This window comes from Botrytis fragariae (genome assembly GCF_013461495.1).
Source record: "Botrytis fragariae strain BVB16 chromosome Unknown tig00000006, whole genome shotgun sequence".
In the NCBI taxonomy this organism is placed as follows: Eukaryota; Fungi; Ascomycota; class Leotiomycetes; order Helotiales; family Sclerotiniaceae; genus Botrytis; species Botrytis fragariae.
In genome coordinates, this window is record NW_023500988.1 from 1,700,445 (window position 1) to 1,724,196 (window position 23,752).

Sequence of the window (23,752 nt, forward strand, 5' to 3'; positions counted from 1 at the left end):
GTAACTTGCTTTAACGATAAAGCCCTTGGAATGAATCGAGGCCACCTATCAACAATACCGGATCAAAAGTGATCATCATGGGTCTTGAACCCTCACTAGCTACAAGTCTAGGGGGGCAAGGTGATTTTAGGAGACAGTAAACTTGGGATACCAATCCTCAAAGCCTACTAGAATAACTTGGACCACAGATCTTCAGATCAAAGCTGGTGTCATCACTGTACATGAATAGCGACAAGATAGCCAGAATATCTGAAGTATCAGAGAAGAATTGAAAACGATGACTTCAAACATATCCGGATCCGGCGAGATAAATGGCAAAGAAGGATCATAACCTCGATAATGAAAATGGAAGCTTAACTTGTGATAACCTGAACACACTAGCATTCATGAAAGCCACCGTACCTTTGTCTCCGTTAAGGATGACAATATTGACCAAATGCACCTCGTATAATTATGAAAGCCTTAGGCACAAATACCTCAATCTCTCAATTCTGATCCGCAAGTGCACGGCCCAGCCTCGCGCAAAATAATTCCCCAGACGCGACTCCCCATCGCAATCAATCCATCAAGCTTTCCCCCTCCTTTCAGCTATAAAATTATAACCCATCAACAATGCCCTCACCAACCCCCTCACCTGTCCCCCGCGGTCGCTCCCGTGTACGTTCCCGTTCACGAACTCCAGATTCCAGCGCATCACGCTATACTCGGTCGCGCAGCCGTTCTCCACGCCGTTCAATTTCACCTCGTTCTCGATCTAGATCTGGGGGTAGAAGTAGGAGTCGTAGCTTGGTAAGCGCAATTGGTGCTGGCAGAAGTGGAGGCGCGAGATATAGGAGTGGAAGTCGAGGAAGAAGTTTAAGTCCTAGGGGTCGGAGTAGAAGTCGAAGTAGAAGTCGGGAGAGAAGTGAGAGTGCTGGATCTGTAGCTGCCCCGAGGAGTACTAAGGTCCGTTTGTTCGCTTTTATTTTCTTCTTCTCTTGAGAATGAAGATATTTCAATCATTGCTGTTGTTGGTAATCGGAGTTTGATATGCAAATGCTAACAATGAATTCTGTTTGCAGGTTGTGATTGAGAAACTTACCAAAAATGTTACCGAAGATCATCTTCGTGAAATATTTGGGAGTTTTGGCGAGATCAAAGATCTAGATGTGCCAATGAATAGAAGTTGTAAGTTGCACATTAAAATTCTCTGCATATCATCTCATCTTCATATTCTACCATCCTATTGTATAAATTACAACGAATATGTCAGCTAACAATTTTGGAAAGTCAATACCAACCGTGGTACAGCTTATATTCTTTACGTCTCTTCGTCATCCGCAGAATCTGCGATAGCTCATATGCATGAATCACAACTCGATGGCGCAGTTATAAATGTATCAATCGTCTTACCTCGCCGCAAATTTAGTCCACAACCACCCATGGCCCGTCGGGGAGTAAATATCGATCCTAGAATTCCAATTGGTAGTAGGAACTCTCGTGGCGGCTTTGAATCTAGGGGTGCTGGAGGTGGAATGGGAGGAGGCGGAAGAATGATGGATAGGGAAAGAGAAAGAGGTGGTGATACTTATAGACCTAGCGAGAGAAACCGCGAGAGATCAAGAAGCCCCGAAGACATAGGACGAGAAGTCGAAGTTTAAGTAGCCGATCACGGTCAAGATCCCCAAGGAGAGATAGAGGGAGGGATAGGAGAGACAGTTTTGGGGGCCGCGGAGGTAGAGGTGGCAGGGATAGAGATGGAAGCAGGGATGGGAGAAGAAAGAGAAGTCCTAGTTATAGTAGCTATAGTAGCTATGATGATCGAAGTCGGAGTCCAAGTCGAGTTCGAGGTGGAGGTGGAAGAGGAAGACGTTAAGAATGAGATTGAGATGAAGTTAGGTCTCCAAATTATTGCAGCAATCGGGAGGAATTTAAGCACCGACAGATGACCGAGATTTTGCCAAAGGTTGATGGAGAGCTGAGAGGAATTTGGAGCAAAAATGTACAAAATATTTCCTTTCTATCAGCTGGGTTACTATTGTAGTGTAGTTATGGAGCGAAGGAGTTTGGGATTTCGAGATGAAAATGGTCTAGCTAGCGAAACGAACAGAATTTATAATGAAAACACAAAGCTTATTCTGGAGCGTAACAAGTGTTACTACTCTTAGTTATATCTGTGACATCATTTCACGTTATGTTTGATAAGATTCCATTGTCTATTAGACTTCGGTCAAGAAGGTTCTAATGTATAATATCCCCACCCATGATATATATCTAAAAGAAAATTCATTTCTCTTTCGCGCGTCATAAGCTAAACAATGGCCAAGACGAGTCGAAATCATAAAAGCTAAAAGCTTAGTGTAAAGACTTTCAAACATATCTCCATACCAGCCAATCAATTGATCGGTTGTTCGAAATCGGCGCGGAGTACACCTCTCCCCAACTTGGCACTCAATTATTCTCACAAGTTACTTCATAGTAGCATAGTGCGGCCGAATCAAGTAATATCAATAACTATATGCTAGCGATCGTGCTCCTAAACCTTTGGGCTCCCTTGAATCCTTACCTTTGTCAACACAGATGTTCCAGATCCCGATTGGCACAGTGTGATATAAGGTAGTGACTTCGTTCCTTTGTATTCTCACGATCAATTTTTCGCGGCTACATCAACGTGTCATCCTTACACTCTCATCATGACGAACGAAGACCCCGAAGTCACAGAGCTGTCTGCTGCTCCCACTGCCCAACTTACGATACGATACTCTCCAGTTGACCTCGTCAAACCATCCACTGAGAAACTCAGGTCATCGAATGAGAAGATGTCTTTACCTGACGAAATCGTGCTATCCATTCTCGAAATGGCTGTTCAACTGGAGCCTCGGATGATTCGTCTCGGGTGCCATCACGACAAATTCCTCAAAACCATTATCTTGAGCGACAGCCCTGCCCAGTTTCACATTACCTGGAAATTGAGAGAATTGCTTTTCACCTCCAAAACCCTGATCTCAAAATCATTGTTACCCAGCGAAGAAGTTATCCTCACTTACAAACCATACTTTCGGCTCCCAGAATCATGCTTCAGTGCTGAGATTGACTCCTTGCATATCAGCACACAACTTTACACCATGCTCAGAACAGAGGTTCCCTGGAGGCATAATTTCAGACACATGTTTGAACATGTCAAACGCCTGGCTCTTGACCATACTTCCACCAATCAGAGCATATTCCTAAGTCGCTTACGCTTAGATTTCCCAAGACTGGAACAGTATTCCGTGCGGTTTGATACCTCCGACACAAGTCAAAACCTCACAGATCATGCGATAGATCGATGGGTCGAGACCTACAAGAAGCTTGGGCGCGAGCTGAATTACACGATGGAAGTTCAGCTCGATGTGATGATGAGCACTCAGGGTGTTACACTATACTATGAGCACAAGAAGTTCCCTTTTGGGCACGTCTCTGCTGGTCGCTTATCCTATCTGAGGAGTGGGAGTCGTATGTCGCGGGAGTGGATTCCTCCTGTCGTATTGAAGACCCGGCGCTTGTCTTGTCAAAGTGGTTTGGGTATCGGGGTGCGAAATTCCTGTTTTCATGTTAAAGGGTGGGGTAGGATGGATAGGATGGATGGACGGTAATTTTTAGTGAGGAATGAGGGACGATTCGACAGTAGATCATGGGAGCCGGTGTATCTTCTTCATAAGAACCACGTCTCCATGCATCAAATCCCACACATCCTCTGCCTTTAAAAAAATATATGAGATAGGGGGAAGAATAGTTTCAAGAATTAAAAGGGTTACTGTATTGTTTGATTTGTAGGAATGGGGGGAGATGGGAATACAAATGTTTTTGAGAGATTTAGGGAGGGGAAAGGAAGATGTATACGGAGGCGGAGATGAAGGGATGGGTATGGAGATGAGATTGAGGAAAGACAAATTTACGAATGTGTCTTGGAAATACGAAATCCTAGGTGTGAAAGGGGGAAATGGAGAGGAGAGAGTAGAGAGAGGATGTGTAATATGTACACTTCAGATATGAATCGGAGGAAACACGATGTATCTGCTATAATTGAGTTTTGTTTTGACCGTCTACAAGCGAGATCTTTGGACGAGGAAGATTGTGGGATGCTGAGGAGGAGCGGAGGAGGGCATATGTTATAGCTTGTTGACTTGGATTGTAGCAATTTCTTGTAAATACAATACACAATCTAGATTCTACATGATTATATTAGAGCTCCACAGATATGTAGATTTACATAAAAATACAAATAAATGCATATAATTAATGCGGGTTTATGTTTTTGCTTTCTGGCTTTCTGACTCCTTGGTGTGTTGCTTTATATAATGTCTATTACCCATCAATAACCCATTTTCAATTTCCATTCTAATTCTCATTTCTATCTCATTTCTTCACCATTACCTAAAATCATAACATTCATGATATCAGCAGACTATGTGCCAAGCTGTGCTGTGATGTATTGTACTGTATTACATGTCAGCTATTCTATATCATATCATATCATATCTTCCCAACCGAGAGATATTTTAGTTTGCTTCTGTTCTTGTGTCTATGTCTATCATAGATATTTGATCTTTGGGGGCGAACAATATGTATGTATGCATAAAGATGCTCGAATTCTCTGGCAGAGGGGGAATGCGTGGTTTGGCTGAGAAGGAAGCGTGTAAAGCAGACAGATAGAGGGGTTTCTAATGAACAATATCAACAATGTATCTCAACTCCGATATCTCCTTTTTCACTCTCACTCTCACCTCCCCTCACCCAGGGAATGGGTTATAGCAATCAGTGTATTTATTTATTTATTTATTATTCAGGGCAATAAACAAAATGATATTCGCTACCTAGAACCATATCCTAAACCCCAATCCCCGAAGCCAATCATCTTGATATCAAACTCCTCCCTCACTTATGAAATGACTTGACCTTCTCCATTTCATCCCAACTACCCATGAAGATACCGGATCTGTCGTGGATACTCTCGGGTACTACTTCCATCATTCTGTCCATCTTACTGTTTAATGCTTGACCGCCGGCTGGAGATATCATGTTAGTATTCCGTGCATAAATGCGGGGAGAGAAAAGGAAACTTACCATTTTCAAAAACCATAGCCATAGGTGCACATTCGTACAAAATTCTCAATTTACCCTTGGGGCTCTTTTTATCCGCCGGGTAGGCAAAAACGCCTCCATACAGCAATGTTCTATAAGCATCTGCCACCATACTTCCGATATATCTTGCGCTGTAAGGTTTTCCGCCCTCATTCTCAGGGTACTTTAACGAGTTAAAGTAGTTTTTGGTGCTATCTTCCCAGTAAAGAGAGTTTCCCTCATTGACTGAGTAGATGGATCTCGATTTAGGTAATTTCATATCGGGATGTGTGAGGATGAATTCTCCCAACGCATTGTCCATTGTGAAACCATTGACACCACCTCCCTTCATTGTAATAACTAATTGGGCCGAGGCACCGTACATGGTGAAACCTGCGGCGATGAGTTCGGTACCGGGCTTGAGGAGGTCCTCCTTGGTTCCTGTAGAGCCTTCTGCGAGTTTATGAATACCGAAGATTGTGCCGACGGAGACACCAGCGTCAAGATTGGAAGAACCGTCGATGGGGTCGCACGCTACGGCATAACGGGCACCTTTAGCTTCGGGGAAGAAGATGGCTTCTTCTTCTTCTTCTGAAACTAAAACGGCGCATTTTCCGGAGGATTTCATGGCAGCGATAAAGAGGTCATTGCCAATGACGTCGAGTTTCTTTTGATCATCTCCGGTGATGTTGCTTGATCCTGCGAGACCGGTTAAGTTGATGAGGGTTGCGCGACGGATATAGTATGCTATCGATTTGAAGGAGAATTGGAGGGCATGGCAAAGAAGTCTGGTTCTTGTTAGTTTTCTGCAGGTTTAGAGAGTCAAATAATGTAGATGGCATACGTGAAATCTCCAGTTGCTTCTTTGACTTTTGTTTGTTCTTCGGTGAGGAATCTAGTAAGGGTGATGATATCTGTGTTGATATGCTCTGTTGAGCCTTGGTCGCCGCCGTGAGACATGTTGAGATTGTTGAGGAGGAATCTTTTTGAATTGTTTGATTGTATAAACAAATAAATAGAAAAGAGTTATCGAAGGGAGTGTCAAAGTACGGCCTGTTGTTATATAAATATTGGACCTCGGGTCTACACGGGTATGAATTCCGGAAGCAGTATTCGATAATTAAGATAGAACGAGCACGCCGATGGATAGTTTGTAAACGTGGGGAAAAGAAGGAGGAAATAAAAGGAAGAAAGGAAGAATGAAAGGAAAGGGAAGGAAAAGGGGTAATAAGTACTTTTTTGGTATTTATTCTTCTGATATCATACCTTTTGATTACTATGGGAATTGGATCGTCGAGTTGCAATGCTCCATTGTATTTCCAAGCTGTGAAGGAAGAAATATTGGAGCTGGATGATCTACTCTCCAACATGACTCTCCCACGCCGAGCCACCATACTAGAATACCCCAATTCCACAATTCGGTATTGTTTATTACCTTTCCACCTACCTTACCACCTATCTTACCACCTACCTAGATACCCAGATGTGCTACGCTCTCATCTCTCATCTCTCATCCCTCATCCCTCACCCCTCATCCCTCACCTCTTTCATCACATCCATATCACACGTCCCACTGGAAAGTTAAGTGGCTTTTTAAGGTCCCCCCTTCCTCCCCCCACCCCACGAGCCCCGCACTCAGGTCCCGTGTTGTATTTGCTTGGTTGCTTTGTTCATTCAATGCCCCGCGCTAAAAGGATCGGAGGAATGGGGGCCGGAAGAGTATAATTAAACACGGGAAACGTGATACCGGTATGCGGATTTGTTGGGCCAGCTGAGTGTAAGTAGGTATGTACCTAGTAGTGGTGTCAAGTAAAGGAAAAGAAAGGAATGATTTTCCGGTGGGATGAGAAATAGATTTCATGTGGTTGGTAATATCCAAAAGTCTCGCCCTTGACCATGACAGCTAGTTATTACACTCGAAAGAGCTATACGGGCGAAACCGGGCTTCGGACGGATATGTCATTTGTCTTTCCGTTCGCAAGAATGTTTTTCCATTACCAATTTGAAGGCAGGAGAATACATATACCTGGGTGTCTATACCTAGTAGGTACCAGTACCTATCTACCTGGACCCAGCTAACCATACATCGACCAATCGTGAATTGGATCCTTTTCGTCGGTGACATGAGATGAGATGAGATGAGATGAGAACGTTTATTACCGAGCAACTACAGAGTACGCTTTTCGGCGTTAAATGCAAGAGCTCGGTGAGAACTGGCAAAAAAACACAATCACCGAACTGAATAATCATTCCACGTGACTTGGGAGGGCATCATCAATTCGGTGTGATTGAATTGTTAGAGCCTCAGGTTATGAGCGATGCAATGCTGAGCCTCAGGCTACACAAAACTTGCGCTAAACTTTCAAGCTAGTCTTTAGCGCGCGAATGAAATTTTTTAAGCTACAAAACTCTGCCTCTTCTTCACTCTGCCCAAAATATTTTCCACAACTCAACAACAACCTCTGCTTCATGCAGTATGGATTGGATCGGATTGACACAACTCAATTCAATCCAATCCAATTCATCATCAATGGTAAGCGCATCTATATCTTCTTCCCTCTCCCTTCACTATGTGATGACAAAACAACAACCGCAAACTAGAGTCTTTGATCCTACGGGAAATGAAACTTTTGTAACACGTCAGTCTGATATTGGATCACAATTTTCCTCATTTGAGCAATTTCATGACTGGAATCATTGCTAACAATTGAGATAGATATCAACCCCATCACTCTATGCTATTTGCAATTGCTATAACAATCTCTGGATTCTACTTCGGCTCATCATTTGAAATGTAAGCTTCCCTTTATCCTTTCAAATCTTTCTCCCACCCCACATACAATTTGTGATGATGATCAGTTTATGCTTTTGCATGCTGGAAATTACCGACTGAAGCTTTCGGGCTTTTGACGACAAAAAAGGCTGTAACTGAGCAAATTTTTCAATCCAATTCAATTCAACAATTTTCTTTGCTTGATTTGATGCTAATTATATTCTAAGACTAGATGAGCCTTTCAAGTCAAGAGGTACGGCACAACTCTCTTTACTTTCAATATCTCACGACTGCATAAAATGATGAATGGCACTGGGCTCCGACAGTTCCAAAATGGTTCTGGTCTTGATGGATATGCCATTTTGCGGCAGGCCTAGAAAACCTCGCCCACTGATTTCAGTCATATTATCAGCATTTGTTGTACACATGTTTGATATATGGTTTCTGATTTTGGAAACATAGATTTGATAGTCCCTTGGGTAACCCACCCGGTGCTCCAGGTCTTCATTGACTCTGGGCATTAAAACCTCCCTGAGGACTGTAGCATCAGGTAAATAGACATTTTCTCTTAAATTTCACACTTTTTATGATGAGCATTTTTAGATGACGAGTCTGATTGGAGTTTTCCATGTTGACAACATCAAAATTATACCATTCATGCCTTCTGAATTTTTGACGAAAAGAATTTATCTGCTATTCACCCTGTCAAGGCATGTGCTAACGTTAAACTGTTAGAATTCTGAATTGCTGCAATCCTCTTGATGGCCAACGTTATGGTGTCAACTTATCTTGGTAAGGATTTTTCTCTTATATTTTCCCGACAGCCCTCGAGCATTCTGATGACATCGATCGACAATGACAAGCATATGTCCAAGCCTCGGCTGTGACGAGCCTATCTTAACTGAATATGCTCATGCTATTATACACTGTTTAAATCCATTCATAGCCATTACTAACGACTATCGTTTAGATTCTCTGACGCCATGTCCTCTCAACCTAAGTTGATATCATTCCGCATCACTGCATGGTGTTACTTGACCTGGGCTTTACATTTTTGGTATGTTATTACTCACTTCCGTACATTCATTACCCTCACTCCATAACATGATGATTAATTTATCACGACGGTCGACATATCCACACGTTGGTAATTGATGAAACTGCCTATGACTAGGCTTTTGATCTGACATTTCACTTTCCCCTACACTTCTTCGCAACTGTTTTATGATAGAATTATCACTAACAACTTGAAGATATAGGAAACTGCTATGCTTGAATACAGCCCAATCATTCCCGTTCACACGGAAACTTATTTTCATTGCGATACGTGGCTTGCCATATACGTGAAGAAGATATCCACGTCATTTCTTCAAAATAAAAATCAAATTCATTGCTTTAATTATCATGCTATCACATCATTTTCTGCTCAGACATACATAGTAACCGGCCAAGCTTCAAGTTCTATCCAGTTGGCACAAAATGTTTATTCGAGCTACCAAGACTTGCATCTCCATATAGATCTATGGAGGAATATTCATTTCATATCTGTATTATAATCCATTCCCAACCCAAAGTATAACCTGACACCGTTACTCTTTTCGTTATTTGTAACCAATACCCGCTCAAAACATCAAGATATCCCACCCAGACCAACCTTTCACACCAGCCACCCATCCCAAAGCATGTAAATGTAAACCCAAAACCCAGAACAAACCTCCCAAAGCCCTTTAGACCTCCCAACACACCCCTTGGTATCATTTGCCTTGCCGTTGCCACAAAAGGAGTCACGCCACCCTCTCATCTCCCTGAATCATCTGCAATATCATCTTTAATAAATTAATGCAAAACCTGCCCATCACTCGGGAACGCATTGTCCAACGCCATGTAATCTAGCAAATCCATACCACCCACATTAACGCCATCCGCCGTCTGCGTGATATTCACCTGACTATTGAGATCTTGATAGAAGGCGGATCCGGGTGGTAAATACCACATTTCGTCGCTACTATTGTTGTTACCCCAATCGTTGCTAGAGCCTGACATGCCGAACATGGAATTGATGGAGTCACTGTTGAAGTTTGGACCGCCGTGAGCTGCAGGGTAATGGGTGCCGGCGTAGAAATCTCCTTGATTGAGATCATAGGGTGTGGCGGAGAGATTGAGGTCTGTGGGGATGAAGTGGTTAGAGTAAGGATTTGGGGAAGATGTTAGTGATTTAAACTTACCTGGACCATTTACATGGTAATTGGGCATGCCATCATTCCAATCTCGAACCGGATCAGCTGGGTCACGTCTCAGCTTATTCGGGTCTGCGTCATGAGGTGGTGCCGGAGTGCGACTTCTACTTGCGGGTTCTCCTGAAAGGGGAGGTGCTTCAGGGGCGCTAATGAAGCGACTACGCAGACGCTTGGTCAATGTTTCCAACAATTCCGCAAAGCGAATGCCGAGATGGACATCATCGACTACACAAGTACGAAGTGCATTGACCGCAGAATCCATGAGGCTGATGCTGATCTCAACATCATGTTTAGATGCTCCTAATGCGAATGTTTTCAACAAAAACATGGCACCACTTATGATCCGGAAATATGTTCGAACAGGAGCATGCTTCAGGTAATCGTTTGGTAGAAGTCCCTCTACAACGGTTCGTAACAGGTTGCGGCATCCCTCAACAACTTCTCTTACATATCCCTGATCAGTCGCTCCAAAACCACCGAGTCTTGCTAATGGTAGCTTTCCGAAGTAATTTTGTGTTTCTGGGGACATGGCACTTCCTAGTGGTAAACCTGAATCATTGGAGTTGTTTGCTCGATTGGTTGCATTGCTTGTGCATCTTTCAACAACGGCTTGCAAAGAGAGAGAATTTATGTATATTCTGACGTACTCGTACTCTATAGTCAGAATATGTCGAATGTAGAGAGGCAATCCAAATCTGTCAAATTCTCGTTTCCATGAACTTAACATTGGTTGAAAATCCTTCAAAAGATCTGTGTAGCTACCGTCTTGGATGATTTTGGTCGTGTATTGCCTAGATCTAAAGATCTTTTCATTGCCCATGCGCATGGCATTGCTAATCCCGGCCCAGCAATGAATAATCTGATCATCCAATTCTAAATCGGGAATGTAATTAAAATTTGTAACAGTGGTTGTATTGGTGTCGGGGGTTTTACCATCAATTGATAGCCTACGTTTTCGTGGAGCAAATGCAGGATCGGTTTTCCGCAGGTGTTCAGGAACCATATTGGTCCAACCTAAACGTCCAGCTAATTGCGTGACATAGATTAGCACCAGTCGCTTGATTCTCGCGGCTCTTATTCGATATGACTCTTCGTTATATTCTGGTCGTGTCATTTCTCCACCATCAGCCAACGACTCGTCGATATCATCAAAAACACCTAATTCGTAGCCGAGGCCCATGGCGGTACTCAACAACATCCAGCACATTCGATCACTTCTCCAAGCAGGCTCTAGCCAGCCTTCGATTCTTCGCCCTCCAACACCGCCAGGTAGATGGTGTTTGCCTTCTTCGTCAGTAGTGAAAGCATCTTCCTTATCAGGAACTGGTAACATAAGTTCATCAGTTGCTTCCGCAGGAGGGAAGTGAAGAGCACGAGGGTGCCACTCTGTCAAGATCATAAGACTTTCAATTGTACCGAGAGTACGAAGACTGCCTTTTCGAAGTCCTCTCCATGGTGCAGTGCTTGATGTGAGAGAGGCCTCCGCGCCGGAACCACAAAATCCACCACCGAATGCTTCTTGACCCCAAAGACATCTCTCGATCATGCCCCTCAAGTAAGTCCAAAGCTGTTCATGGATCGCGTACGATCTGGAATGTCCTCCAGCTCCAGACATTTCCATGTACCGACTTGAAATTGTCAATAATGTCACTGTGAGAATTGGTTCTTCGACTAGAAGCATAGGATGAGTGTAGGGCTCTTTAAACGTAGGGGGGGAGATAGGTGTTAATGGGGACAAGAATTCATAATAGCTAATTCAATCATTAGTCCGGTATCAAGTTAGTGAAAAGGGAAAACTTACTATGTAATGTATTGAATAGCTTCCGCTGCGGTGAACCATCCTGCGCGAACGAATCTGAACCTTGACCAAGCTTTTATTGCATCCTGGTATCCCAGATCATGATCTTTGTCTAATGGAATGGTATCGCCAGTTGACAATGTAGGATCGATGGAAGATTCCGTGCGTGTGGTTGTGTGTCGCATATGGCTTATAGGAAATGAAGTATGTTGAGTTGCAGGGCCTTGATAGCTCTGAGAGGCAGATTGTGCTCTGTGGCCAATTCTTGGAGAATCTTGGCTGTTACTATCTAGTCGTGCTCTTTTGTGACCTGGACTATAGAAGAAATTAGTACAATTTTTTGCGACTATGATGGCTTCTTGTAGATCCAGCCAATCACAAAACACCAGAAGCATTTTCTCTCATTGGAGCTGTACATAAAAAGTGCAGCAATGCGAAACAGGAATTGGGATACGAATTGCTCCAGATGAAAGGTCTCGACATACCTATCAGTCGCAGCCTTGTAAAGAAGATCCAAAGCATCATGAGGGCCATAAACCTCCTGTCTCATAACTTCTTGCGCTTCTGGATTCTCTACGTTCTGATCTCTTTCTTCTTGTTGCCGTGATTCCGATTGAGGTCTTCGTAGAGGCTGAGTTCTTCCAATAGAACCACCTGGCGTAAGAGGAGGTCCAGGATCCATGCGCGCACTATCAGCAAAGGCGTTGCTTGTCGATCGAGCAGAAGGGGGAGCTCCCATAGAGGTTTGTCTAAAAGTTGCGGGGGGAGAGCCAGAAACCATCTTTCGACCATTGCGCGTTACATAGTCATCGGCATATTCATCTTCAACACTATTTTCTCTGCTTCCATCCGCCTTCCTCTTTCTTCTCGTGGCTGAGAAGAAACATTCTTTACTTTCGCGTCGGCATCGTACACATGGTGGATCACTCGGATTATCGACACTTCCTAAATCACATCTCACTTTGCGACGACGACTGCAATTACAATTAGCCTTGAGATGAGATATGTAAATAAGGTCAGTTACCACGGGATGCAAGCTTGATAAATTCTTTTGTGATTTCCTCCTACTGAAATGTCAGTCTACATGTACAATGGCATTGTGCGACCATGGCTAATTCAGAAGAATGTCGCCAGGTTTCTCCACTAACCATTCTGCAACTTGGATTGCTGCTGACCAGTAGAAGGTGTGCCATTAGTACTAGGCTCACTCGGTTTCTCCTGCTGTGTAAAATTGGTCGCCGGCGCCGACATGATAATAGCAAAAAGAGTAAGCTTAGTTGTGTAAATGATCGAAGCTCTTTCGCTTTCCTACGGTTTAGGCTTTGCGATATGTTTCTTTCCCGAGAGATAAGAATGCCACAACCCGAAGTGATTGACCGACAGACCGACAGCAAGGGACTTTTTTCGGTTTTAATCAGCCTACTCTGTGCTTTGTACTTAGATAAGATAATAAAAAAGGAGGGGCTGTCCTCAATTGTTTATTTTGATCCCTTTGATATTCGAGTAGATTGAAGTATTAAATCATTGATTGGTAGAAATCAAAACTTTGGAAGTCTTGGGATGGATACTTAAAATGGAGAAAGAATTCGAGTTCGGATTCTGAGCAGGTATTATTAAGTTCTGATAATGTTTCATTATCTTCTTGACCTCCTTCCTTGTATTGGGTAGATTTACATACAAAAATGTGTTTCTATCTAGCTCTTTTGGGTGAAGTTGCATACCCGAGGCTACAGTATTATTTATTAATGTACAAGGACTGTCTACGCAGGCGGCTTGATAAACTACAAATTTCGTTGATATGGGCTGTACAGATGGACGGTACAGATGGACAATACAGATGCTATCTATCTATGTAGGCGCAGCAGTGGGGACCTAGGCATACTGTCCCTACCCAGGTAATAGATATGTACAGTATTCTATTCTATAGTCCAGGTTATCTATCATATTCCTCTGGCTAACTGTTATTCACTTTGCTCTTGATTAGAAATCCTTCTCTCGTCGATGTCAAGTGATTGAGTATATGCTCAAAGTAGTTAGTGAAGGAATTCTATTCACCTAGATACTCTTTTAGCTCAGTAAAATTGACGTTGAGCTACTTTGTATACCCTTGAGCTTTTAATTGTCTAATGAGGGGAAGAGAAGCTAATGTCTATAAGAAGCTAGCGTAGATCTGTGTATCGTTGATTGAGTTTCTAGAACTTCTATCTCCCATGTCTTAGGTTTTGCGCAGGAACGTGAGATGTTTATTTCTTTTAAATGGTATGTATCCTTGAGAATTAGGTCTTTTTGATTGAGGCACTAATGAAATTGATAGGTGTTATGACGACAGCACAAACAGCGACGCTAGAGAAATATCGAAGAAGACAAAGTATGAAATTAAGTGGTGTTATGCTATTTTCATCCGAAGTTTACTTCATTCTTCCTATAAACACTCAAGATTGATTCAAACAATCAATATATTTAAGTACTCAAGCGCATTTCTGACATTGACGTATTCATCTTTGACATCGGGGATGATTACTTTAGATGAAGGGGTTTAACCGAGTCTCTAAGAACTGGAGACATCTGTCTTTACTTTACACTCAACTAATTAATGGGTCAAAACCCCTAAAGATTGGAAGAGTTATATTGTGTCTCAATATATAGCCTTTGCTTCTCTCTGCCAAGCCTCTATTCTTGTTCATGGCCTTTGAAAGTTCACGGGCTGCTATTAATGGTCATTCGGCCAATTTTTCAGTTTTGCAAATTTAGTGTTGAAAGTATCAATTACGGCTTCGAAGTGTCTTGGATGTTCACAATAACGCCTTGGCTCTAGAGATAACCTTTATTCTAAGCAACTACGAAGTCTTCACTTCTGCCTATGTAATATTTCGCTCCCAGCCACTTTACTCAGTTCCTTAATTCACACATTACAATTTCCCTCAATCTCTCTAGACTCTAAACTTCAAATTTATCTTCCACTATCCCAACTACCCCCACCTTCCCAAAAGCCACCTCTCTCTCCTTCAAATTAAACACCCCAAACCAATTTCTCAAGAACCCACTTCCTAATACAATACGCTTCACGTCCCCTTCCATCTCCTCTTCTATCTCCATAAACAACGACACGCATCTATGACCACCTATATCAGTTCTATCTACTTCCAAAGTATATTCATATGCCGTTAAAGGAAATTCATGGTCCCCGAGGCGTAAAGCAATAACAGGTAATGAATCACGACTGGAACAGGGAATGGAAGGTGGGACATCGTAGCCGCGGAACTCCATTCCGAGATAGGTGTGGAGAGAAGTGACGAGAGATGAAGGGAGACCGATACCTGGATAGGATGTTTCAAGGATGGCGACGTATGGACGGAGGTTGTAGGAGGAGGATGTGCCAGAGATGGTAAGAGATTTGCAAGGGATTTGCCAGCGATCGGTGATGAGATCTGGAAGCATGGTAGAGCGAGTTTGCGGAGCAATTGTGTGATTTAGGAGAGGGAGAAGCTTGAGGGGGCCGGTATAGCGTGTATGGTCTATTGTACCGAAGGTGAGGAGACCGGGAGTGTCTGGAGTTTGTGGAAGAAGGAGAGTGAAGACCGGTGTTTGAATGAGTTTCTGGGAACGAAGATTGATGAATGGATTTGGAATTGAGTGCGGAGAGTGCGTAGATGAAGGAGCTAGTCCAAAGAGCCCATCCCATTCCAAGTTACCCCAGTCTGGATCTGTAAATCGCCCTACACTATCGACAGCGCCGAATTGTTGTGAAATTTTTAGGCCGGCAAAAGTGATAGTATCGGAGACTAGGTTTCCAAATGCAGAGCATCTGGCATAGTCCATAGCAAAAAGAGTGCCTATCCATGTTTTCGTGTTTGACAAAGAGGGGTCGTAAAGTTGATGGGAGTGACATGTATTCGTACAGTCAACTGACGGTAGAAACATGTCATTATCGGAGATGGAAAGGAGAGCTCGTGAGCTCTGCGGTGGGCTTCCAACCTCCAGATCTATGACATATACCAGTTCATTCCAATCCTGTATTTCGATCAGTATTGTCGTTCGAAAATTACGAGGGGGTGATAAACTTACCCATTCCGGCACTCCACTTCCGTACCTTGCTCTTACATCGTCCAGAAATTTGCCTTTCCCCAAAGCCGCAAGATATTCATCATCATTCTCCACACCACCAACTGGACCTTTTAGCCTCTTTTGTCCGTCTTCATTATGTCTGACTCGCCTTGACACCCTTGCTCTCTCTTTTTTCACTTCACTCTTCTTGTGACTATTGGTTCTACTCCTCGCAATTCGGTCCTCTCTTGCAGCTGCCCTTTTTGCTTGCGCGTACGTGGAGTTTCTTGCTACAGAGTAAATCGGCGTCGAAAAGATCTCTGCTTGGATCAACGTAGCTGTGCATGCTACACACACCAGTCCCAAGTCAGAAACCTTCATGTTATTTCTCTTTTTGCAATCTGATGCCCTGTTGTTCTTTCTTGTCTATTATGTTATGCCCTCACGATTCAAAATTGTATGAGAATTAAGGGACGAAACCAGTTTTGGTTTTGGTAATGATGTGTGAATCACTGAGAATCAAAGTGTTACCAGTACCAACAACGAGTGAATGAATGGATGTGAGGAAAGGAAAAGCCGCTAAAAATCAGATGGGACAGATTACAGGAAAGAAAAAGAATCCAAAGATGCCAGGCTCAAATCCTTTGAGGAATATACAAGGCTATATCAACAGATCTTTCCAACTCGAAGTGATGTTGGCGATTTCTGTTACGGCTGTGCCACCCCTGACGTTGGAACCTACATTTTCCTCTTAATACTCACAGTTCATTTATAGCTATGCAACCCGGTAGGTATCATTGCGGTAATGATGTATTTTTAATATCACTCGGTAGAGTATGTTTTATGTTACTAATGCGAGCGCAAATGTATTGGTTGCAAGCAGATTGAAATTGTTGGTTCTAATAGAATGATACGATCAGAAAGAAGTGTTTGGCGAAAGAATTCCGGAAGTTCGGATAAGCGCCAGGGTAATATCCAGGTTTAGATTGGCGCGGTGATACGGGTGATTGGCCTGCATTTAACCGCTCTGATATGCGATGCGACTGCCAGGGGATGCGAACACGTGCGAGGTATGCTCACGTGTTGATACTGTACTGAGCGGTTACCTATGCTGTAAGACAATGTAGATGCTTCTTCCAAGGATGATTGTGAGATACTGCAGTAAGTAGTTTGCAACTTCGTGAATACTTTCCAAATCTTGTCCTCGATACACTGGCTACAAATTTCACCAAACTGTCTTCACCGGAGCCCACTGAAGAAGCTCAATTTTCACACCTAGCAAGCCTGTTTCTTCCAGTCTAGCATGAGGTGTTACTGAATTCAGTCATATATGAAATATGTGGAACACATAAGCTATGATAAAAAAGATAGCTGCTCGTGCGATAAGCGCAGACCTCGACACCTCTCGTTATAAGGTTTGACCGTTGTATCTACACGTTGGTTTGTAGGAATAGCTCTATCTCTCTAGTATGTGTTTCTCGTCGTGATATTGAAGTATCACCTATCGAGCTTTGACCTGATACCTAGCAATTTTCCTAGAGATCCCTATGCTGAAAGAAATTGCAAGTGGTAATGATTGAAGTGTTTCCTCGGGACTGCGTTGGTGCAAGTTTTCAAAGATTCAAACCCTATCAACACTAAGCTCTGATACTCTGGTTCCTAAAGTATATCTGCGTCATAGGTTTTGGGGTAGCTTTAGTGGATTTGATGGCGTTTTTGAAATCCTGGAGGACAGCCATGTTTTCCTTGCTGTGATCGTATTAAGGGATACTCACTCGTTTTCTGTGTTACCATCTATCCTTATCTGGCAAAGGGGGGAAGCACAGCTAATTCTTCTTAAACAGAGCCTTACATAGAGAGAATGCACAGCAATCAGGTGCTTTGTTCTACATGTCAATGATCAGAATTTCTGGCAGCTCTCCATTCGGTATCAATCTGAAATTGTATGTGGAACGATTATATTGTCGAGAAAAAGTCGTCGCATTAAGAATAACGCTCAATATCAATACATTCCCAACAATATTGATTCCTTCCGAGAACGGAAGCGGCTTCGATGAAAAGTTACTGGAAGTAGTCTTGGAGACCCACATGCCATCACTTACTCCAAATATACAGTGAATAATGTCGAAATATTCCATACCCATAGAGCTTTCTCCCTCTGATCTACTCTGATGCCCGAACTTCGATGCTACAATTATCTTTGAAAGCTTTTCCACACTGCGAAATCCCTCAACCTGGATTAAACTATCCACTACGAATATCAAAAATGTCAAACCTTTTCTCTTGCGTCCATGTCTGGTTCCGACAAAGCCAGATCGGAGAACTCCCTCCTCTTTATCTCAGCAGTCGCCCTTCAGATTCAAAGTTGAAGCATTTGGAACACCACTGGGATCAAGTTATTCAACAGTATCGCGATATGCCCGACGAGAAAGCATTGGACATCATTATACTTCAAGAGGAGTTGCAGAGGGGGATGTCGAAGGAAAAGAGAATGGCAGTGCAGGGATATGTCTTCAATGTTGAAGATCCCGAGAGGAGAGCTATGTTGGAGATTTGGTTGGCGAGGTTTCCGGGATTCATGTTGAGGACCGATAGATTGGTGGATTTCGGGGTTGCGGATACGAGGAAGAAGGCTGAGACTCGAAGCAGTTGGCAATCATGGCTTGAGGAGTGGAAGCTCTGGTGATTTGAGCCTGAGATATGATTATGGAGAGAAAGTCAAATTTGATGTTGGCTGATGCGAGGTATATAAAGCAGTGTGCTCATTTGCGCTGGTATAATTGAACAGATGTGCTCAGCGATGTGGTTTCAATCTTGGAAAGGGCAAGAAGATAGTGAAAGCAGATTGTAATGCTGCAAATACAGACATTTTTGTCCATAAATTATCTTTAAATCGAGAAAATATAAGCACAGAGTACCTTCGAGTCTCCTCTGAGGCTTAGTGCAGCTGATACCAGTGATGTACAGGGTGCCCCCCACTTAATGACCACCTCGTTCAACCATTACTATCGATTGTTGCCTTGTAAACTGCATAATTCTCACATCTCTCCTCTTCACCCACAATCTCATTCGTACATTCCGCTACTTATCTCTTTACTTTCCCCGTGCTTCCATCTCATCGGATCTTCATTTGACTCACCACTGCGTTGATTGGTTTCACTACCTGAACCGCTCCGTTTGAGATTGTGTACCCCAATAAGCTATGATTTTTCCGGGAATATCTTTACTATTCTGCCTCTAAGGTCTTTGCACCATAGAACAAGGCTCTTAAAGGATTTGCAGTGGTATACTTCTGAGCTCAATTGCGAGTAACGGACTAATTGTGTTGCAGAAATCGAACAAGCTGTCACTGTTTCTTTGCGGAATAAGCATTGAAATTGCGGCATGAGCTCGACTCGCCAAGGGATTCCCAACTAGTAAGAAGGATCTATGTTGGCACTATAACTGTTGTTATCAGTCAACACTTTGTATGATATGAATCACATAATTCAAAGAGGTTTCAATAATACAAGGTAAAATTTCTGACTGAAGAATACTCATGAATGCGGTAATACCTGAATATGTATATATGATCTGAACGCTTTGATAATATCACGCTGAATCTGAGAATAGTCTCTCAGCTATATATATATGAATAGGGATTTCCATGCCACTTGTGTGATTGCCGAAAGAGGGGAAAGTAAACGAGTGAATCCGATGGCCTCGGGGATTCTATATAAGACTCTGCTAGTATCTTGGTCATTGTATCATTTACAGGTGTGTGCGATCTATCCTGCTCCGTAAACTCTGGTTTTCAATAATCATAACAACTCCCATAATTGACAAGTATCAAATAAAAGTGATACCAGCATCTACTATCAGAGTTTTACTCTTCATACACAATCCATAACAACACTTCATTACGAGACATCATTGTACCTTTACTTCCCCAATAGGGCTAGCTATCGAGGAGCAATTTTGAGATTGAGCGGGAGTTTAACCAGCGCAGGCAAGTCAACTAGACTGCTAGCCATGCTGTTCTGGAACCCAAATTGGTCATTTCATGTAACCACTTTGAAGCACCATACGGTCTCAAGTAAACTTTTGCATCTAAGCCCCTTCCATAATCGCCAACCTATCAAAACTGCAGATGTGTATCTATTTGTTTGGTTTATGTACAACCATAACAGTCATGCGCGGTGAATGTTCTACGCCAATTGAAGCCCGTTTTGAAGAAAGATGCCAGACCTCTCGTCAATAGTTATTGCCTCACCGAAGCTGGAAAAAAAATCAGGCAGAGTCAGAGGGAAACGCTATGAGGGCTATGCACACCAATATGTTGGCAAATTTGAATGTCCAAGAGACGGAGAGCGATTGGTTTGAGTTATATGATAATTGTAGGATTTCCGTTTCTTGGGTGTGAAGAGACCAGTCGGGTGTGGAATGAACTCGATTGGGGTCGTAAGGGAAGAAGAGAACTATTGAAGCAATTTGGTAAGAACGGCAAGGAGACGAGCAGTGGTGGTACCTGATCTGCCGGAAAGACATCTTCGTTATCAATTGAGTATGGACAAAAATGCGGGGATTACTTGCCTGAAGTCTTCGCCCGACTTTCAAGTAGCTAGGGGAAATAGCTTCAAATCCCCAATGCCACCGATGAATGGCAAGCAACCACAATTATAAGAATGATGAGAGTGAAAAGTCGGCTCAAGCACATGCTGAGCGTGTCGTCTACAACTACTTCTTATTGAACATGCCCTAGACTCCCTCCCATGAACGCCTATCCATACATCACATGGGTGTTGCCAATCTGAAACAAAACATAGTTCTTGCTTTGCTAACCACAAATAATACGAATTGCACAAGGGGTAATCAGAGCATATCCGTGTTCGGAACCCAAAACAGAACTTCCTGATCTGCTGTAGCAAAATGGTTATACTTGGGGTTAAAAGCAACAATGGCCGTTTCGCCTGGGTAATCCAATTCATGCAAAGGACTAAGGACCCGATTTGTTGTAGCCGCAAGTGTATCCCATACCAAGATATTCTTTCCACGAGATCCACTGATTACAAATCTTCCATCAGGAGTAAAACAGCAATCTCCGGCAGTGGTGTGGAGGTATTCACTTGATGAAGGATCCAAATTGTCTGGGTTGTGATCGCCTGCTCCTAGTCTTCTGGCGCCACCTCTATCCCTCCTCAAGAATGCCTTCAGATGCCCGTCAAATGCATCTAATAAGAAATGGCCATTGCCAGTCGTGCCGAGTAACAAGTGCTTCCCATCATTTGAAAACGCCAATTTGTTCCACCCTCTTCCAATTGCCTGAGGGGAAAATTCTTGACAATATGGCAATATGTCAAAAGTAGCAAACGGTTCCTTGTCAAAATTGCGGAAGTCATAAAGTAAAATGGTTTGAGCTAATGGGGAAGCAGCTGCAAAGACGTTCCCGGAAGGATCCCATGCAACGAGGTGAACACCCGTAAGATTCAGGATGCCGGAAGGATTGTTGGAAGCTGCGTCCCAGATTCTCAGAGTGTTGTCTTCAGAGCATGAGATGAAATTGTCCTGGCCGGGATGGAGGGATAGACATGTGACGTTTTGCTCATGGCCTTCAAAGTAACGGATGTAGGAATTATCATGAGCCGAGAGATAACGTATTTTGTCTATATCTTACTCAGCATTATAGCATCAATATAGGTTATAACTTACGGTCTTTTTTGGTACTAGAATGGATTATACAATGTTCAGCATGGCCAAACATTGCATGATTACAACCATACTTGGCACTAATATTCATTTTTGAATGTCTTCCCTCAAGAACATCATATATTTGCATAGTGTTATCAGTTTCTGACGTGATAAGCTGACTGCCATTATCATTGAAATTGATAGACTGAATAAAGTTGTAACTTGGGGGAGTTTGCCCTTTGTCTGCAGGTGTCGGAGGATGTTTGAAAAGCTTGATTCATTAGTAATTGCTCATCCTCTGTAGTAAGTAAGCTTACCTTGACTGGATTGTATAAGGAGATCATCTCCGTAAGTTTGCCTGTTTGTGGGACTGATGAGACTCCGTTTGCTTTCGACATGGAAGTACCATTCGCTCCTAATGGAGAGTCTATCGCCATAGGTGTTGATGACATGATTTTTTGTTGTTATGTTTTACGCTTTTTGAGATACTGTGTAAACTTCAAAGAAAGATTTGAAAATTCCAGGACCATAGAGTGACGAAGACAAACCCCTGGTCTTGATTCCTTGATCTTTATTTTGTCAAAATATCAAAATACCAACAAGCAGAAAGACTTAATCATAATTCAATTTGATATCGCCACGTGATCCGGATGATACCTCTTATCGGGTCCGCCCCGCCATCTCCGTGCTGCTCCGAGGAGCAACTTTAATTTGTAGTGGACAAGGATCTACAGCAAGCTACAGCTCCGACCCTCGGCCAGTCTGCTTCAACGCAATAAAAATTATTAGTTTATACAGAATTATTTTGTATAACAACACAGTCAGCTCCTATTACAAACAACCATATCAATTCTCCACTCCTTGAGCATTTTCCTTCCTCTTTTAAGTTCTGCAAATATCTTGAAATAGAGTTGTCTGGCTTCTTGACGTATTCGAATTGGCGAAGTGACAGCGAGCTCGTTCTGTGAAAAGAGTAGGAGCGGGGAACATAGAATATGTCTACGACATTAGGGTGAGTTTCCAAGACCATTCCCTGCTATATTATGTTCTGACGTAGAAAACATAGGGCCTTTGTCGCCGGCGGCATTGCAGCATGCGGAGCTGTAACTGCAACTCATCCTTTCGAAACAGTGAAGATCCGGTAAGAACACCATTGTCTGGGTAGAGCACATCCGATTACAAAGTTACTAATCGTGCGACCACAGCATGCAATTGCAAGGCGAGCTCCAAGAGAAAGGACTCCAACCAAGACTATATAAAGGGCCTATCCACGGTGTCACAACTATTGTACGGAATGAGGGTCCTGGGGGTATATATCGAGGAATTGGCGCTGCATACATTTACCAGATGATCCTAAATGGATGTAGGCTGGGATTTTACGAACCGATACGAGAGACTCTTACTGGTGCAATATTCGATGATTCAAAAACACAAAGTTTGGGAATAAATATCTTTTCGGGCGCAACGTCAGGAGTTTTGGGCGCTGCGGCAGGAAGTCCATTCTTCCTGGTTAAGACAAGATTACAAAGTTTCTCACCACAAGCACCAGTAGGCACACAGCATGGTTACAAAAATGCCATGGATGGAATGAGAAAGATTTATACAACAGAGGGAGTAAATGGACTTTACAGAGGAGTAGGAGCAGCCATGGTCCGGACAGGTTTTGGAAGTTCTGTTCAGCTACCAACATATTTCTTTGCAAAGCGGAGACTTGTGAAACACTTGGGAATGGAGGAGGGGCCAGCATTGCACCTTGCAAGTAGTACAGCTAGTGGTTTTGTGGTTTGTTGTGTTATGCACCCACCAGGTAAGCAGTTTTTGAATTTGTAAATTTTCTTTATGCTAATTCTTTCAGATACTATTATGTCGCGTATGTACAATCAAACCGGGAATTTATACTCGGGTATTTTTGATTGCCTAGCGAAGACCGTCAAGACTGAAGGCATCTTCGCTATCTACAAGGGTTTCTTGCCACATCTTGCGAGAATATTACCTCATACCATTTTAACCCTCAGTTTGGCGGAGCAAACCAATAAACTGATGCGGAAATTCGAAAACCGAATCCTTCCTGCGTCGATAAAAGAGCAGGTATAGACTAGTTGATTTACACCTCAGATTGGTTGGCAGGCCCGGCCGCGCCGAGTCGTATAA

The 23,752-nt window shown here is 43.0% G+C and overlaps 9 protein-coding genes across 9 annotated transcripts; 5 read left to right on the top strand and 4 right to left on the bottom strand.

The window, feature by feature from the left end:
- Positions 1 to 612: 612 nt before the first annotated feature.
- Bfra_001704 (putative rna recognition domain-containing protein) lies at positions 613 to 1,928 on the top strand (the record flags this gene model as incomplete). The annotated part of the gene is made up of 4 exons (XM_037332129.1): positions 613 to 945; positions 1,062 to 1,167; positions 1,270 to 1,634; positions 1,674 to 1,928. The coding sequence occupies 4 exons, from the start codon at positions 613 to 615 to the stop codon at positions 1,926 to 1,928; spliced, it is 1,059 nt and encodes a 352-aa protein (XP_037196283.1).
- A 744-nt stretch (positions 1,929 to 2,672) lies between these two features.
- Bfra_001705 (uncharacterized protein) lies at positions 2,673 to 3,614 on the top strand (the record flags this gene model as incomplete). Its single annotated transcript, XM_037332130.1, has 1 exon — positions 2,673 to 3,614. One exon carries the CDS (start codon positions 2,673 to 2,675, stop codon positions 3,612 to 3,614), a length of 942 nt encoding a protein of 313 aa, XP_037196284.1.
- A 1,282-nt stretch (positions 3,615 to 4,896) lies between these two features.
- Bfra_001706 (putative fructose bisphosphatase protein) lies at positions 4,897 to 6,079 on the bottom strand (the record flags this gene model as incomplete). Its single annotated transcript, XM_037332131.1, has 3 exons — positions 5,927 to 6,079; positions 5,086 to 5,870; positions 4,897 to 5,027 (listed from the first exon to the last, which is right to left on the bottom strand). The coding sequence occupies exons 1-3, from the start codon at positions 6,040 to 6,042 to the stop codon at positions 4,897 to 4,899; spliced, it is 1,032 nt and encodes a 343-aa protein (XP_037196285.1). The 5' UTR covers positions 6,043 to 6,079.
- Positions 6,080 to 9,691: 3,612 nt separating this feature from the next.
- On the bottom strand, positions 9,692 to 13,141 carry Bfra_001707 (putative transcription factor cys6 protein; the record flags this gene model as incomplete). Its single annotated transcript, XM_037332132.1, has 6 exons — positions 9,692 to 10,020; positions 10,081 to 11,843; positions 11,894 to 12,205; positions 12,376 to 12,864; positions 12,915 to 12,957; positions 13,039 to 13,141. 6 exons carry the CDS (start codon positions 13,139 to 13,141, stop codon positions 9,692 to 9,694), a joined length of 3,039 nt encoding a protein of 1,012 aa, XP_037196286.1.
- Positions 13,142 to 14,827: 1,686 nt separating this feature from the next.
- Positions 14,828 to 16,315, bottom strand: Bfra_001708 (putative procathepsin e protein; the record flags this gene model as incomplete). The annotated part of the gene is made up of 2 exons (XM_037332133.1): positions 14,828 to 15,901; positions 15,956 to 16,315. 2 exons carry the CDS (start codon positions 16,313 to 16,315, stop codon positions 14,828 to 14,830), a joined length of 1,434 nt encoding a protein of 477 aa, XP_037196287.1.
- Positions 16,316 to 18,200: 1,885 nt separating this feature from the next.
- On the top strand, positions 18,201 to 20,232 carry Bfra_001709 (uncharacterized protein; the record flags this gene model as incomplete). The annotated part of the gene is made up of 3 exons (XM_037332134.1): positions 18,201 to 18,616; positions 19,870 to 20,065; positions 20,104 to 20,232. The coding sequence occupies 3 exons, from the start codon at positions 18,201 to 18,203 to the stop codon at positions 20,230 to 20,232; spliced, it is 741 nt and encodes a 246-aa protein (XP_037196288.1).
- A 17-nt stretch (positions 20,233 to 20,249) lies between these two features.
- Bfra_001710 (uncharacterized protein) lies at positions 20,250 to 20,445 on the top strand (the record flags this gene model as incomplete). Its single annotated transcript, XM_037332135.1, is given in 2 exon segments — positions 20,250 to 20,330; positions 20,341 to 20,445. 2 exon segments carry the CDS (start codon positions 20,250 to 20,252, stop codon positions 20,443 to 20,445), a joined length of 186 nt encoding a protein of 61 aa, XP_037196289.1.
- A 340-nt stretch (positions 20,446 to 20,785) lies between these two features.
- Bfra_001711 (putative wd repeat-containing protein) lies at positions 20,786 to 22,053 on the bottom strand (the record flags this gene model as incomplete). The annotated part of the gene is made up of 3 exons (XM_037332136.1): positions 20,786 to 21,576; positions 21,623 to 21,872; positions 21,919 to 22,053. 3 exons carry the CDS (start codon positions 22,051 to 22,053, stop codon positions 20,786 to 20,788), a joined length of 1,176 nt encoding a protein of 391 aa, XP_037196290.1.
- A 543-nt stretch (positions 22,054 to 22,596) lies between these two features.
- On the top strand, positions 22,597 to 23,695 carry Bfra_001712 (putative mitochondrial oxaloacetate transport protein; the record flags this gene model as incomplete). Its single annotated transcript, XM_037332137.1, has 4 exons — positions 22,597 to 22,613; positions 22,668 to 22,742; positions 22,807 to 23,408; positions 23,457 to 23,695. 4 exons carry the CDS (start codon positions 22,597 to 22,599, stop codon positions 23,693 to 23,695), a joined length of 933 nt encoding a protein of 310 aa, XP_037196291.1.
- Positions 23,696 to 23,752: the final 57 nt, after the last annotated feature.